This window comes from Aquarana catesbeiana, linkage group LG05 (assembly GCF_042186555.1).
Source record: "Aquarana catesbeiana isolate 2022-GZ linkage group LG05, ASM4218655v1, whole genome shotgun sequence".
Lineage (NCBI taxonomy): Eukaryota > Metazoa > Chordata > Amphibia > Anura > Ranidae > Aquarana > Aquarana catesbeiana.
The window spans coordinates 30467660-30485481 of record NC_133328.1 but is presented as its reverse complement, the minus strand read 5'-3'; the positions used below and the strand labels follow the sequence as shown (position 1 = coordinate 30485481).

At 41.0% G+C, this 17822-nt stretch overlaps 1 protein-coding gene across 1 annotated transcript in view; it reads left to right on the top strand.

Moving 5' to 3' along the window:
- SDHAF3 (succinate dehydrogenase complex assembly factor 3) overlaps nt 1-16823 on the top strand; it is a 92187-nt gene extending 75364 nt beyond the window's left edge. The window contains exon 3 of the mRNA XM_073629561.1: nt 16546-16823. Within this exon, the coding sequence (XP_073485662.1) occupies nt 16546-16752 (207 nt within the window). The 3' untranslated portion in view covers nt 16753-16823. The remainder of the gene's footprint in view (nt 1-16545) is intronic.
- Nucleotides 16824-17822: the final 999 nt, after the last annotated feature.

Below are 17822 nucleotides of genomic sequence, written 5' to 3'. Positions count from 1 at the left end.
TTCTTGCCATCCTGAGATGCTGGACAGCTCCACGGACAATTCCTTGGACAATCTTGCCCTGTACCTTGTTTCTCTTGAGCCTTGAAACTCTTAGTTGTCCCATGAACTTCCTATTTAACCCATACCTTTGCACGTCCTGTTTGCTAGATTATTGTGCTCTCTCCAGCCGATGGCTTTCTTTTTTGTGTACTTGTAGCTGTCCTTATCTCACTACTACATGTTAAAGACCTTGGCTTGTTCCTTGACTATGATTTTCTGCTCAATCCCATCTTGCAACCATTTCCTACTGACCTTTGGCTTGTTCCTCGACTACGATTCTGCTTGACACCAACCTGCAACTTGTTCCCGACCTTTACTTTATGGACTACACTTCTACATGATCTCTACCTGCTTTATCTGTCTCCTGGTGGGGCAATCGTGAGGACCGCCACCTGTCACTAACACGCAGCAACTTCTATCTACACCATCAGGAGCTCTGGTGAATACCAGTTAGTGCTTAGACTCCGTGCCTTGGGTGAGCCCACGTCATCCACCAGGGTGACCTGCTTGTGTACTTCTCCAACTGGTCAGTAGAAGCCTCTCTATTGCTATAACTCTGAGCCTGACCCTGACCGTGACACTTGGTCTGCTACTGCCCACCTTGAAGTTTTGCCTATTCATTCTGACCTTGAATTATTACCTCTCCTTCTGTAGCATTCTCCATAATATAAAGATCCAGCAGGCATGGTGAGAACCCCTTACAATGGACACAGCAGGTGAGCATATGCAGGAGCTTAGCACAGAGATCCAACCAATAGGGCCCTTGAGATATACCGGGCATCTTTTAAAACGCTAAAATATCGTTTTTGGGTGGACTTAGCTTCCAAAAACTCAGTGTGGGAACATTTCACTCACAGGCTTGCTATGTAAAGGGCATTATTTTCTGGGAGTCCTGTCTGCTTTTGGAGATATTTTTGGAATGTTAGAAAACAAATGTAGACGTCTTATAAGTACATGAGACAAAGTCAACGGACCCTGTTTTACTGACTCCACTATAATATGTCTTTTATGACTTTTACTCTGTGATTCCCAGTCTGGTTCATCTTACATATATATTGAGCTGATATCTGAAGCTTTCTAGGTTCCAAGGCCTCATAGGGCATTCTATCATCATAGCTGTATGTGGCCGGGCTTGATGCACACAGTCCTCTACAGCCGATGCCCTTTTCTTTGACTTTATGATGCCGGCATTGCCAAGCAGAAAAATATACAGTAGATGGGAGGTGGCGGGACAGAGGTGGCGGTATTGAGAGGGTCATGGTCACTGATCAGTGAGGAACTCCTAGTGCGTGGAGAAATTGGAAAACATCAGTATGAGGAAAAGCTCACAGTGCGGTAATACATGACATTAGCAAGCAAAGTTTCAGCCGGAAATTTGATGTAGCAGCTTATTATACCACAGAAAAAAAAGCCAAACTAAAGGTAGATATAAAAGAAACAAATTATCGCAGCTGTGTAATCATTTATACTAGGAATGCACCGATAACAAGTACCGATACTCTTTTTTTAGTACTCGCCAATACCAATTACCGATACTTACTGCAACTGTTTTGTTTACACTTCAAAAGTTATTTACAAATGAAGTAAAAATTTTTTTTTACATTTTGCGCTCTTTTATTAATGTGAAACATGTAAATATATGTGTTAACGGTGTAAAAATATTAACGCACAAAGCAAACAGAAAAACAGTTTTAATTTATTAGTAGTTTATAAAATAGAAGTGAACTAAAAAAAAAAATCAGTAGGAAAATAATTAAATGGAGGAGAAGAAGGCGTTAATTAAAGAGGAAGTAAACCCTGATGGGTTTTACTTCCTTTCTTTGCCCCTGCAAAGTAAAACCATAATGTGCTAGAATGCATCGCATACTAGCACATTATGTGGCAAACGAAGCCTGCGCTGTCCCCACTGGAGGCGCATCCATCTTTGCCCCTCTTCCTTCCGTGGCCGTGGACTCCGGCTCTGTGACTGGCTGGAGCCGTGTGACGTCACTCCTGCACCTGCATGCGGGAGCCGCCAGTCACAGCACTTCGCAAAGAAACGGCCCGGGGGGGCATTTATTCACAGCGCATGTGCCGATGACCTCATCGCCGCAAAACCCAGTAAATAGCTCCTAAATGGCACACGTTTAGGAGATATTTGCAGTACCTATAGGTAAGCCTTATTCTAGGCTTACCTATAGGTGCAACTTCCACAGAGAGGTTTACAACCTCTTTAAGGCTGATTAGAGTAAATTAAGGGTTAATAAGGGGTTAAACAGAGGAACATTTTAGTAAACACAAAAAAAAAAAAAAAAAATGTTGTTACTTCACAGGTTGCTTTAAACTGATTTCATCTGCAGATCGAAGTTCAGCTCGTTGATCTGTAGATCAAGAAGCAGAAAGCTACAAAAAGAGACAATGTTTATATTTATCTTGGTGTTTCAGCGGCTGAGCAATGTTGTTGATAAACATGGCACGACTGCTTTTTTTTTTTTTTTTTGACAGCTCCAATTGCCGGACTTATTTTAACACTTCAGCTGTTAAGAGGGGAACATCATTGACAGCTGAATGAGTCATCGGTTGTTAAGGACCCGCGGCACCGTTCCCTAACAACCGATAATCGTCTGCTTTCTTTTTTTTTTTTTACATTTCAGCTGTCAGTGGGGGAATCTTTTTTGCCTACAGCATATTGTGTTTTTGGTTCCATAGACTTCAATGGAAATGCATCAAAAATGCAAGCACCGTTTTTTTTGCTGGTTTCTCCCGCATGACAACTTACACCTCCCCCCTAACAAAAAAATGTGAAACGCATTACAAACGCATCTGAAAAAGGGTAAACCTCTTTTTTTTTTTCTACTCTGAAAAACAAAAACAAAGACTACATTCAAATGAAAAAAGAGGGAAGGGAAGAGATGGTTTAATACTCATTATTATTATTATTATTATTATTATTATTATTATTATTATTATTATTATTTAGAGATACCCCGATGGAGGTGTTACTCTAGGACTATGATTTTGGGATTAGGCTCCTTAGAGCATTAGAGGGGTAATGCCCCGTACACACGGTCGGATTTTCCGATGGAGCGTGTTGTCGGAAATTCCGACCGTGTGTGGGCTCCATCGGACATTTTCCATCGGATTTTCCGACACACAAAGTTGGACAGCAGGAGATAAAATTTTCCGACAACAAAATCCGTTGTCGGAAATTCCGATCGTGTGTACACAAATCCGATGGACAAAGTGCCACGCATGCTCAGAATGAATAAAGAGATGAAAGCTATTGGCTACTGCCCCGTTTATAGTCCCGACGTACGTGTTTTACGTCACCGCGTTCAGAACGATCGGATTTTCCGACAACTTTGTGCGACCGTGTGTAGACAAAACAAGTTTGAGCCAACATCCATCAGAAAAAATCCTAGGATTTTGTTGTCGGAATGTCCGAACGAAGTCCGACCGTGTGTACGCCCTATAAGACATTCCGATTAATATGTTGATATGGAATATTATATTGTTGAACAAATTAATCCTAACTTGTTAGATATGAATGTATTACCCAATATTGAGGTTATTAGTATTTAAAATATGTAGGTTCTAATGATTGGAGCCTTTTTTTTTCTTTTCTTTTGAAATAAAGGATTAAAATACAAAAAAAAAAAAAAAAAAAGAGAGAGAGAGAGAAAGCACAAACCACACCGGAAAAATGCATCAACCGCAACCTGCATAGGTGTGAACCTAGATAGAAGTGTCATTGTGGAGTTGGTTACCTTTTTTTCTACTTTTTGGTAGTTTTGATTACATACCTTTGACTTATGATGCAGATAGAATTCAGCTTTAACTTACTATAGAGTGTTATGGTTTTTTTTTTTGTTTTTTTTTTTACACCTCCATCCGTTATGTGTTTTCTGATGAGTAACTGCAACAAACAGGATCTGCAAAAAATAGCAACATCCTATAAAAAATTCATGTCGTTTTGTCAGCACCTTCCTTGTTAGAACAGATGGACACAGTCACTGAACTGCCTGTCAGGGATCATCATTTTCCAAATATATGTTTGTTTTGCTGTATGTGTGCTGCAGTGAGATTGTTTATGTTCCTAAGCAGACGGGTAAATTAAAGGAGATATTTAATATTCTTCCTGCTCCTGCCAGAGAGCAACTTTTCTCTATTCAGAGAGAGGATGACATTTACATAACAGGTATCCATCCTGAAATGTACGTTCTGTCTGACAATTCTTCTTAAAGTGGAACTGAAGTCTTAAAGCGGTATTAGCCCTCATGTACACTGCTGCTGGTAGACGGACGTTTAGGAGCAGTTGAGCATTTTCTTCTACTGCTCTTGAACTCTCCTCGATGTTATCTTATCAGTACTTGTACACGGGGGCGTTTATAGTCGTTTCTTGGCAGTTGAGTTTAGAGGCTTTTTTTTTAAACGCAAAAAAAATGGGTTCAGAAGCTGAGTTTAGAGGCATTTCAAGAGCCAAGCGCTTAGCCGTGTTTCATTTACAGGTGTTTTTCATCTTTTGTCTATTTAAAACAAAAAAATTATTTATTATTATTTTTAACAACTTCCCGACAGCCGGCCGTCAAATGACGGCTGGGCGGCGCGGCTCTCGTTCTGGGTGGACGTCATATGACGGCCTTCCAGAATGACCGCTCTCGCACGCCTGTGGGGGCGCGCATCGTGGCGATTGGTGGTGTGTCAGTCCGACACAGCGCTACACCAATCTTGGTAAAGAGCCTCTGACAGACACGAGTAGAGGAGAGCCGATCGGCTGCTCTCCGGACAGGGGGGGTCTGTGCTGATTGTTTGTGAGCGCAGCCCCCCCTCAGTTGCCCACCCAGGATCACCAGGATGCCGCCAGGACCACCAGGGATTGCCACCACACTGGACCACCAGGTATGCCACTCTAGACTACCAGGGAAATGCCAATCAGTGCCCAGGCAGCTGCCAATCAGTGCCCAGGCAGCTGCCAATCAGTGCCCATCTCCAATGCCTTCCAGTGCCATCAATGATGCCTATCAATGCCATCTATCAGTGCCGCATATCCGTGCCACGTATCATTGCCCAGCAGTGCTGCCTATCAGTACCACCCATAAGTACCCATCAGTGCAGCCCATCAGTGCTGCATATCAGTGCCGCCTACCAGTACCCATCAGTGCCACCTCATCGGTGCCGCCTTATCAGTGCCTATCACTGAAAGAGAAAACTTACTTATTTACAAAAAACAGAAACAAAAGAAAAACTTTTTTTTTCCAAATTTTAGGTCTTTTTTTATTTGTTTAGCAAAAATTAAACGCAGAGGTGATCAAATACCACCAAAAGAAAGCTCTATTTGTGGGAACAAAATGATAAAAATTCAGTTTTGGGTACAGTGTAGCACGAACGCGCAATTGTCATTTAAACAGCGACAGCGCTGAAAGCTGAAAATTGGCCTGGGCGGGAAGTGGGTGTAGTAAGTGCCTGGTATTGAAGTAGTTAAAAACGCTTCTAAACGCAAACGCGGCAAAACGGACGTTTTTAAACGTGGGTTACTATCTGTCAAGTTAAATCGTTCAGGAGAGGTTGTAAGAACGTCCCGTGTACATGAAGCCTTAAACCCATTATCACCTGGTGATCTGCCCAGTAACACATCTCCTCCTGTATTAGAGTGCCTCAACTCTGGATGCATGAGCACAGGAAGCTAAACTCTAGCATACACTTTCTAAGCAGTTGCAGCAAACCGTTTTTTTTTTTTTCTTTTGGGATAAAGGTTTTACATGAATAAATAAAAACTGATCAATATAATCACCCCTGACAGTTAGAGCTGCACGAATAATCATTAAAAAGACGATTTATCCCCCCCACACGATCTTAATTCAGCATTTGCATGGTTTATGTAACAAGTGCAGAGCAGTTCTCTGCTCACAGCTGGTAAAAAGAAAAAGCAGCCGGCAATGTTTATCATTCAACAACTTTGCTCAGTGCTGAAAGAGAGACACAAATAAACATTGTATCTTTCTGTTCATTTACAAATCAGAGGGATGAACTTCGGTCTGTAAATGAAACCTGTTTAAAGCAACCTTGTCAAGTAAAAAAAAAGCTTATTTTTGGGGTTTTTATTAAACCGTTTCTCTGTTTAACCCCTTAATTTACGTTAATCAGCCTTATTCACTCCTTATTCTCCTTCTCCATTTAATTACTTTTTTACTGCTGTTTTTTTTTATTTTTTTATTTACTTTTATAAACTATTTTTAAAACTTTTTTTTGTTTGCTTTGTTCATTAATATTGTCACACCTTTAACATATATTTACATGTTTTAACATTGAAAAAAGCGCAAAATTAAAATTAATTTATTTTATTTGTAAAATAACTTTTCAATGCTTTGTACCATTGCTGACAGCTTAAAGGCCCATACACACGATCGGACTTTTTGACAGCAAACATGCAAATTACCTGTTTTAAGGCAACGTCCGACCGTGTGTACGCTCCATTGGACAAACTTTTTCGGTTTTCATTGGACAAATGTTGGCTGTGCAAACAGACAAACTTTCCTGCAAAAAAGTCCTACGTTGGCTAGTCCAATCGTGTGTACACAAATCCATCGGACTTTAGTCCAAAGTACAAACACGCATGCTCAGAACCAATGCAAAAGATCCGACAACAATACAGAAGATGACCAAAGGGTGGCGGTAACGGGCTGAAAAACCACGTGATTTGGTGAAAGTTGGCTGAAAAAGTCCTGCCGTGTGTATGCAGAACAAGTTCACGGCCAGCACCCTTTGAACAGAAATCCACGGAAAAGTTTGTTTGAAGTCCGATCGTGTGTACGAGGCTTTAGTGTAAACAAAAAAGTTGCAAAAGGTATCCGTAATTGGTATCGGCGAGTACTAAAAGAAAAAGACCCTAATATAACTTAATGGTCATTTTTTTATTTCTTCACACATTACATTATTTTTCATTACATTTCTTTAAATTTAATTGAAGCAAAGAGTATTATGTCTTATTTTATTTGATTGCCATCTTGTTTGATATCCTAATGTTCAGGGGTTGTAAACCTTTAAAATAAAAAAGTTTTTCATAATCGTGAGAGAATCGTGATCTTTATTCTAAGCAAAAAAAATCGTGATTCTCAATTTATCCAGAATCGTGCAGCTTTACTGCCAGTGTTAAAGGATAAGTACACCGTTCATAACATGCAAAAAAAAAAAGGATACATTGGTCACGGGACTTTAAATGAGGCAAATCACTTCAAAACATAATAGTACACATGATTACAATTTATTGCATGATAGCAGATTTCATATTGAGAATTTATAGACACAATAAAATACCAACTATAAAGAAAATGCTGAGCTGATCCATAATAGGTTACCATAATACACACTATAAATTTATGAACAATCTTGATATACGTATATACACTTACAGTGGATGTAAAAAGTCTACACACCCCTGTTAAAATGTCAGGTTTCTGTGATGTAAAAAAAAATGAGACAAAGATAAATCATTTTAGAACTTTTTCCACCTTTAAATGTGACCTATAAACTGTACAACTCAATTGAAAAACAAACTGAAATCTTTTAGGGAGAGGAAGTCAAAATAAAAAACTAAAATAATGTGGTTGCATAAGTGTGCACACCCTCTTATACCTGTCGATGTAGCTGCGTTCAGAATTAAGCAATCACATTCAAACAGATGTTAAATAGGAGTCAGTACACACCTGACATTTTTTCAGAGTGCCTCTGAATAACCCCAAATAAAGTTCAGCTGTTCTAGTAGGTCTTTCCTGACTTTTTCTTAGTCGCATCCTACATCAAAAGCCATGGTCCGCAGAGAGCTTACAAAGCGTCAGAAATTATTGCATTGTTAAAAGGTATCAGTCAGGAGAAGGGTACAAAAGAATATCCAAGGCATTAGATAGACCATGGAACACAGTGAAGACAGTCATCATCAAGTGGAGAAAATATGGCACAACAGTGACATTACCAAGAACTGGACGTCCCTCCAAAATTTATGAAAAGACGAGAAGAAAACAGGTCAGGGAGGCTGCCAAGAGACCTACGGAAACATTAAAGGAGCTGCAGGAATATCTGGCAAGTACTGGCTGTGTGGTACATGTGACAATAATCTCCCGTATTCTTCATATGTCTGGGCTATGGGGTAGAGCGGCAAGACAGAAGCCTTTCCTTACCAAGAAAAACATCCAAGTTTAGCAAAAACACATCTGACGTCTCCCAAAAGCATGTGGGAAAATGTGTTATGGTCTGATGAAACCAAGCTTGAACTTTTTTGGCTATAATTCCAAAAGATAAATTTGGAGCAAAAACAACACTGCACATCACCAAAAGAACACCATACCCACCGTGAAGCATGGTGGTGGCAGCATCATGTTTTGGGGCTGTTTTTCTTCAGCTGGAACAGGGGCCTTAGTCAAGGTAGAGGGAATTATGAACAGTTGCGAATATAAGGCAATATTGGCACAAAACCTTCAGGAACTTCATCTTTCAGCATGACAATGACCCAAAGCATACATCCATATCAACAAAGGAATGGCTTCACCAGAAGAAGATTAAAGTTTTGGAATGGCCCAGCCAGAGCCCAGACCTAAATCTAATTGAAAATCTGTGGGGTGATCTGAAGAGGGCTGTGCACAGGAGATGCCCTTGCAATCTGACAGAATGTTTTTGCAAAGAAGAATGGGCAAATATTACCAAGTCAAGATGTGCCATGCTGATAGACTCATCATACCCAAAAAGACTGAGTGCTGTAATAAAATCAAAAGGTGCTTCAACAAAATATTAGTGTAAGGGTGTGCACACTTATGCAACCATATTATTTTTGTTTTTTTATTTTTACTTCCCTTCACTTATAAGATTTCAGTTTGTTGTTCAACTGAGTTTTACAGTTTATAGGTCACATCAAAGGTGTTAAAAAATCTGAAATGATTTATCTTTGTCTAATTTTTTTACATCACCTGACATTTTAACAGGGGTTATTAGCAAATGGAAATGATTCCAAATTACATAGCGATCCACCCATCCCCCCTTGTTTTTGAGCTCCCCTGTAGGTAAGGCCGGGTGCACACATATGCTAATTGGTTGTGGGTTTCCCCGCATCTTATTCGCATGACAGAAAAGTGTGATCCGGTTCACACAGCTCCGGAGCGGCCGCGGTCTGCATTGAAGAAGGGTCCTGTGCGTCTTCTGGTCCGATTCAGGTGCAAATTCAGGCAAAAATTCTGACCTGATTCGCACCTGAATCAGTGAACAGGGATGCACCAAACCCCCTACTGTGAGCCACAGTATATGTGAACAAAGCCTAATAGGGCTAAGTGCCCACCTTATTCCACTTTTTTCTTCCCTTTTTTTTTATTCCTGTGTTGGGAGTAATCCTATTTTGAATACAATACTATTATTCTGGCATTTTCTATCTTTTCTATTATTCTAATTTTCTTGCATCTACTCCTGAGGAAGTGGACAGGGATCCACGAAATGCGTAGAGTTATAGGATGCCAAGAAATGTGCGGATCGCTATGTATTTTGCAATCATGTAATTTCATTTGCTAATTATGTATTTCCATCTGAAAAAAATATCATGTATACGAATATCAAAATTTTTTCATGAATTTATAGTGTGTATTATGGTAACCCTATTCTGGATCAGCTCATTACATTTTCTTTTTAATCGGTATGTTGTGTCTATAAATTGCCAATATGAAATCTGCTATCATGCAATAAATTTGTAATAATCATGTGTACTATGTACTACTATGTTTTGAAGTGATTTGCCTCATTTAAAGTCCCGTGACCAATGTATCCTTTATTTTATTTATATTTATATATATATGTATGTATGTATGTATGTATTTAGGGGTGGAGGCTCATCTGTTTTTCTCTGCCGTTCATAACGTTACCCACATATTCAGTGTCAGTATGTAACATGTTATGAATGGACCGGCCCCCGCGGCCCCGTCCCCTGCTCTGACAGCTAGCGGGGATCTCCTCCCCCCCACTAACTGTCAAAATTGTAGTATTCTCTGCATGGAAAAACTACAAGTCCTACAGGTGTCGGCTTGTAGTTCTCAGTGAACTACCACGGCACTGTGGTCATTCATTGAGTCTTCCTGTCAGACTGTATCGGCTTCCTTGTATGAGGTACGAGCAAGCCGATACACTGAGATCTACAGGAGACCTGCATGGCATCAGCAATCTGCTGATCGCTGGTGCAATGCTTTACAGTAAATGTGCCCGCGCTAGTGTAGTGTCACATGTAAAATATATATAAAAATAATTTTCACATATAAAACACATATAATGTGATAAATAAAACCATACAGGTAAAATATAATGCAAATAACTATAAATGATAAACCACCAAGTGCATATAAAAGTGCAATCGTGGTAATAACTAATAAAATTGCAACGTGCTGAAATATAAATATCAAAACACTTTCCAGTGACAAATGAGTGTATAACCCAATTATTAAATACAAATCACAAAAAACGTGAATAAATAGTGTCCATAAAATAAGTATACATCATGCTTCTTCTGATGGGTGTATAAATCACAACACGTGAAAACTGTGCTCTCCCGTGACACCCCACATGTGCTTGCGCTCACCTTCAGTCGTGTGACACAGTAATTAAACGGTGTCAAAATAAGCATTGGGGCCACTGCTAGGCTCACTCAGGATACAATGATGCAAAAACACTCCTCTCAGGTGAAACCAAGATCCAAAATCATAGAAGAAACAAACAGAGGGACTCCATAGTGCAATATAGCCAGGACATTTATTAAAAGAATAAAGCCCTCCAAGAGGGTACTCACATTGGATGGGTGCTAGAGTGCACCAGACTGTACAGGTAAAATAATAAGCAGCTGATCGTATGGCGTGCGGTATGGCATGTGCAATCCTCCTCCTCTGCTGACAGCTCCGTCCTACCCTTCCCCTAGGACGGAGCTGTCAGCAGAGGAGGAGGATTGCACATGCCATACCGCACGCCATACGATCAGCTGCTTATTATTTTACCTGTACAGTCTGGTGCACTCTAGCACCCATCCAATGTGAGTACCCTCTTGGAGGGCTTTATTCTTTTAATAAATGTCCTGGCTATATTGCACTATGGAGTCCCTCTGTTTGTTTTTTCTATGATTTTGGATCTTGGTTTCACCTGAGAGGAGTGTCTTTGCATCATTGTATCCTGAGTGAGCCTAGCAGTGGCCCCAATGCTTATTTTGACACCGTTTAATTACTGTGTCACACGACTGAAGGTGAGCGCAAGCACATGTGGGGTGTCACGGGAGAGCACAGTTTTCACGTGTTGTGATTTATACACCCATCAGAAGAAGCATGATGTATACTTATTTTATGGACACTATTTATTCACGTTTTTTGTGATTTGTATTTAATAATTGGGTTATACACTCATTTGTCACTGGAAAGTGTTTTGATATTTATATTTCAGCATGTTGCAATTTTATTAGTTATTACCACGATTGCACTTTTATATGCACTTGGTGGTTTATCATTTATAGTTATTTGCATTATATTTTACCTGTATGGTTTTATTTATCACATTATATGTGTTTTATATGTGAAAATTATTTTTATATATATTATATATTTTACATGTGACACTACACTAGCGCGGGCACATTTACTATTTTATATCTATTCACACGCAATGAAACGTGGTTCAGTGCTTGCAGCTTAAATAGTTTACTCCTTAGAGGCATTAGTCCATCTGTGGCTCGCAAGACACCCATATTTTGCAATGCTTTACAGGCTCCCAAAACATAAACTAAATGCAAATTTTTTCACCTGCAAAAAAATTTGTATTTAGCATTTTTTGTCAAAAGGTGAACTTATCCTTTAAGTGGTTTGTCTCACGCATGTAAACGGATACATTCTGCTGGAGAGTGTGTGCTATGAAAAAAAAGACTTGCTAACTGGAATATCGGATAAAAATAGAAAAAAGAAAGCCTAAAAAAACAATACAACCATCACATCAAAGAATTGGTAAGCAGCAAAATGATAAATGTTTGCTTTTGAGTTTATTTATTACTGCTTTAAAGTGGTTTAACCCTATACCCACTGAAGTGGCTATCCTCAGGTGATGTACAGAGATGTAAGAAATTCTCTTACATAATTTGCACCTGTTTATCTCCAGCAGTGGTGGATGGTGCTCAATATTTTGGGGGGAGGGGGCAGCAAACCAACGCCACCCCACCCCCACGGGAGACGGAAGAGAAGGCGGGGACCCCCCCTGCGGGAGACGGATGGGTAGGCGGCGATCACACCCCCCTCTGCAGAGAAGGGATGGGTAAGTGGTGATCCCCCAACCCCAGCGGTAGACGGACGGGAAGGCGGAAATCAGAGGCCTCCTTACCTTAGCAGGCAGGACCAGGGGTTGGGCTGCTACTCCTCGCTACACGGTCGTTGCTTCTGCTCCTGGCCGAAGAGAAAGTGGGTCCTGAGCCCCGATTGGCCGGGACTCCTAAGACTTCCTGGCCAATTGGGTCTCAGGACCCACTTCCTGATTGGCCAGGAGGAGAATCAGGAAGACAATAGCGAATAATAATTTGCTATTGTCACACAGCTGGGTGGGCTCAGGGTGAAGTGTTCTGCGCCCCGAGCCCACCCATTTTTTTAAGCCAATTAGAGCCTCAGGCTCAAATGATGTGCTTTAAAAAAAACAAAAAAAAAACATTGAAATCCATGTGTCCGGCACCCTGCATGTAGATTAGGGGCTGGGCGCATGGATTAGGAGGGCGGTGTCCCTGCGCCCCTTATGGATGGGCCGCCACTGATCTCTAGTCTTCTCTCCTTTACATCCGTTCAAAATCCAGTATTTATAAAGCTTTTCAAAGCTTTCAGAAAGCAGAGGGCGGAGAGCTGAAATTACACTCTGCACAGCTCAGTTTTGACAAGTTTTCCTGACACCGAAAGACAAAAGGTAACAGGGGAGGGATCTCCAGCACACAGCCTATGATTGATGGCCTCAGTTCTGTTCCTGTGTGCTATGTGAAGGGGGTGTGTCTCTTCCTTCCAATCAGCTCTCAGACCTCTCCTCACTGAGCTCTGCAAAGTGTGACTTCAGCTCTCCGCCACCTTTTATCTGAACGCTCAGACAAGCTTTATAAATTCTGGAATTCGAACAGATGTAGAGAAGAGAATACTGCAGCTACAGTGCCTTTAAAAAGTATTCATACACCTTGAAATTTGCCACATTTTGTCATGTTACAACCAAAAACGTAAATGTATCTTATTGGGATTTTATGTGATAGACCAACACAAAGTGGCACATAATTGTGAAGTGGAAGGAAAATGATAAATGGTTTTCAATTTTTTATACAAATATGTGGAAAGTGTGGCATGCATTTGTATTCAGCCCCCTTTACTCTGATACCCCTAACTAAAATCTAGTGGAACCAATTGCCTTCAGAAGTCACCTAATTAGTAAATAGAGTCCACCTGTGTGTAATTTAATCTCAGTATTAATACAGCTGTTCTGTGAATTCCTCAGAGGTTTGTTAGAGAACCTTCGTGAACAAACAGCATCCTGAAGGCCAAGGAACACACCAGACACGTCAGGTATAAAGTTGTGGAGAAGTTTAAAGCAGGGTTAGGTTATAAAAAAATATCCCAAGCTTTGAACATTTCACAAAGCTCTGTTCAATCCATCATCTGAAAATAGAAAGAGTATGGCATAACTGCAAACCTACCAAAACATGGCCGTCCACCTAAACTGACAGGCCGGGCAAGGAGAGCATTAATCAGAGAAGCAGCCAAGAGGTCCATGGTAACTCTGGAGGGGCTGCAGAGATCCACAGCTCAGGTGGGAGAATCTGTCCACAGGACAACTATTATTCGTGCTCTCCACAAATCTGACCTTTATGGAAGAGTGGCAAGAAGAAAGTCATTGTTGAAAGAAAACCATAAGAAGTCCAGTTTTCAGTTTGCGAGAAGCCATGTGGGGGACACAGAAAACATGTGAAAGAAGGTGCTCTGGCCAGATGAGACCAAAATTTAACTTTTTGGCCTAAAAGCAAAACACTGTGTGTGGCGGAAAACTAACACTGCACATCACCCTGAACACACCATCCCCACTGTGAAACATGGCGGTGGCAGCATCATGTTGTGGGGATGCTTTTCTTCAGCAGGGACAGGGAAGAGATTGATAGGAAGATGGATGGAGCCAAATACAGGGCAATCTTAGAAGAAAACCTGTTAGAGTCTGCAAAAGACTTGAGACTGGGGCGGAGGTTCACCTTCTAGCAGGACAACGACCCTAAACATACAGCCAGAGCTACAATAGAATGGTTTAGATCAAAACATATTCATGTGTTAGAAGTCAAAGTCCAGACCTAAATCCAATTAAGAATCTGTGGCAAGACTTGAAAATTGCTGTTCACAGACGCTCTCTATCCAATCTGACAGAGCTTGAGATATTTTGCAAAGAAAATGGGCAAAAATTTCCCTCTCTAGATGTGCAAAGCTGGTAGAGACCTCCCCAAAAAGACTTGCAGCTGTAATTGCAGAGAAAGGCGGTTCTACAAAGTATTGACTCAGGGGGGCTGAATACAAATGTACCCCACACTTTTCACATATTTATTTGTAAAACAATTTTGAAAACCATTTATAATTTTCCTTCCACTTCACAATTATGTGACACTTTGTGTTGGTCTATCACATAAAATCCCAATAAAATACATTTACGTTTTTGGTTGTAAAATGCCAAAATGTGGAAAATTTCAAGGGGTATGAATACTTTTTCAAGGCACTGTAAACAGGTATAACTTATGTAGGAGGATTTGTTTCATCTCTGTGCATCACCTGAGGCCAGTCACTTTACTGAGTATATACAGTATAAGGGTTTACAACCACTTTAATGTTGATTGAAAGAGTAAAGTTTGCTTTGAATATTAATAATGAATTAGGTAGTGTGTTTAGCTTGTGGTGCTCGCAGTGTAGTTCCGCAATAAATGAAAACGGCCTTTTAAAATGATCAAAAAATACTGAAGCTGAAGCTATTAAATCAATTTTCCAAAAATCAAGTTTAGCCCCCCCCCCCCTTCTGTCTCCTCAACCTCCACTATTATCCTATTTGATTAGTAGCTTCCTTAAAGAGGAAGTAAACTCTCCCACTCTGATGCTTGTTTTCATTTAGTCCATTATAATAAGTAATTATCAAACTATAGCCACTGTAATCCAGCCCAAATCGCATATTACTTACTTTTTAAAGAAACTTTAAAAAACTTGCTTCCAGGGGTAAGGCAGCGCCATCTTAAGTATTGTTTTCTGAGTCCACAGTAGAGTGTATTTCCGCCCTTACATTAAGCACTTCCTGTACTGTTAACCAAGCCTCCTTTTCAATCCAACGTTTCTATGGCAACCCTGCTTCCCTGTTCATAGCTGACTTGTTTTATTACATAGCATTTACTTGTGCCAATTATCTAGTGTTTGCCTATGTCAATCTTATCGGCTTCAGCTGATAAGACTGCAGTAATGCTGTCCGATGCCCAGGTCACATGGGGTGTAGTAGGAAGCTCTGAGTGATTATGCAGTCTTGTGGGATGTCAGTGTTGTGCCATAGGAAGTCCTGATAATAGACAGACAAGCACACAGAGTGTGCCGTAAATCAGGGGAGATATGGGCATGCTCAGTGACGTCATTCTAAAGAACAAAAAGGATTACAGGGTTTTTTATGCTGATTTACATTGGACAAAGTTGTGGGGGAGAATTTACAACCACTTTAACCAGTTAAAAACAATTTAAAAATAGGCAGGGGCAGGGCCAAGCTGGATTATTACAGGGGGAGTCGAGGCTCGTGTATAGCTTTAGCTTCCTATATTTCCGTATCTGCATACTGTTGTGCAGAATACAGTAAAACCTTGGTTTGAGAGCGTTTTGCAAGACAAGCAAATTTTTTTAATACATTTTGACTTGATATAGCAATGTCTTGATATACAAGTAGTGTCATGTCACAACTGAGTATAAAAGAGAAGAGAGGCGCCTCCAAGTGTAGCAATATGGTTACATTTTTATGAAGGTACAACATTTAGTAACATATTACTACACTTAGAGGCGCCTCTCTCCTCTTTTATACCCTGGAGCTCCTGCTGGATTTTGCTTTTAATACCCTTGTGGAGGCTTCCATTTGTGGATGGACATTTTATGGTTACACAACTTATCACATTACTATAATCTTTTTATATGGACTATAAACTGAAGGACCTATGAGTAAATGGTTGTGGAACGAATCATCTGAGTTTCCATTATTTCTTATGGGGAAATTTGCTTTGATATACAAGTGCTTTGGATTACAAGCATGTTTCTGGAACAAATTAGGCTCGCAATCCAAGGTTTTACTGTATAGAGAAGGTAACCTGCGCTAATGCACTTTTTCATCACCATGCTTGCTTTGCACCGCCCCGGTTTGTGACAGGCCTGCATTTCTTTGATAAGTCTTTTATTTCCTTGAACAATTGTTTGTTACCTTTTCATATATACTGGAGTCACTGGCTGATCTTTTATTTCCCAGAGTTATGCTGCAATGATGTGGGAACAAGCCAAATCCTGTCTCTATAATCCAGACACAGAGAAGATGCCGTTTGGAGCCAGCCTATCAGAAGAGAAGCTGGATTTACTCAGCCCAGAGCAGATCGGACAGTTACATGAACTCATGCAGGAGGCCACTAAACCTAAGCAGCAGTTTGAGGTGTCCGAAGATTCAGGGCAGAAGACATAAACTGCAAGGAAGAAATATTTTCACTCTGAAAAGCTATTTTTTTTTAAGTATTAAAGTGATATTATAGACAATTATTTTTTTTGTTTTTTTTTTAAATAGCAAACATGTTACGCTCCCCTGTTCTGTGCAGTGGTTTTGCACAGTACAGGTCGGATCCTCTTCTCGGGGTCCCCTGCCAGCGCTCCTGGACCCTCCCACCTGCCGAGTGCCCCCAGAGCAAGCAGCTTGCTCTGGGGGCACCTAAGCAGGCTCATGCCCCAGCCGCTGCTCTGCGTGTACATTTACAAACAGTGCCACAACTTGGCCCCACCCCCTCTGTGTCCTAATTGGCTCACTGGCAGTGATTGACAGCCAATGGCTCCCACTGCAGTCTCAGCCAATAAGAAGGGAGAGTCCCCAGAGAGCCAAGGCTGTCATGCACATCGCTGGATCGCAGTGGGGCTCAGGTAAGTATTAGGGGGGCTGTTATACAGAGAATGCATTTGGATAAAAAGCCTTGAGCCATTAGAATCACTTTTAAAGATGTGTGCTGGTATTTAAAGAAAATCTAACTTTATTTTGAGAAAGAGAAGTATGGGAATGGGCTTTTTTTCTAGAATCATACTTGGCTAGCCAGATGCAGCAGCGGTCCCATGCTAAATCTTTCCCCCGCTGGCTCTATCACTGACAACTGAGTGATCAAACTCCACCGATCGCTCGGTTCTCCAAGCTCCGTGAGCAGAGAGCTAATGACTGGCTCTCTGCTCTGTGTTTGCTGGAGCGCTGGGCTATGGAGGGGGTGGGAGCAGCCGGCTCAGGCTCTCCCCAGCTTGCTGAGAGGCTGAGCCGGGTGCTGGTCCATGGCTGAAACCAACCATAGGCTCGCAATCTTGCCCGAGCCTGGACTGGCTCTGTGACGTCAGCCCGCTGTCTGCTGAAAACGGATCACAGGAGTGCAAAACGGACTGCACTTCTGTAATCTATAGGAGACGTACAGCCAAACGAGCTTTGGCTGTGCTTCTTTAAAGAAAACACATTGCCAGATCATTGATTTCGGCAAAAATCTTCCCATTTGATTAAATGTGCAATTA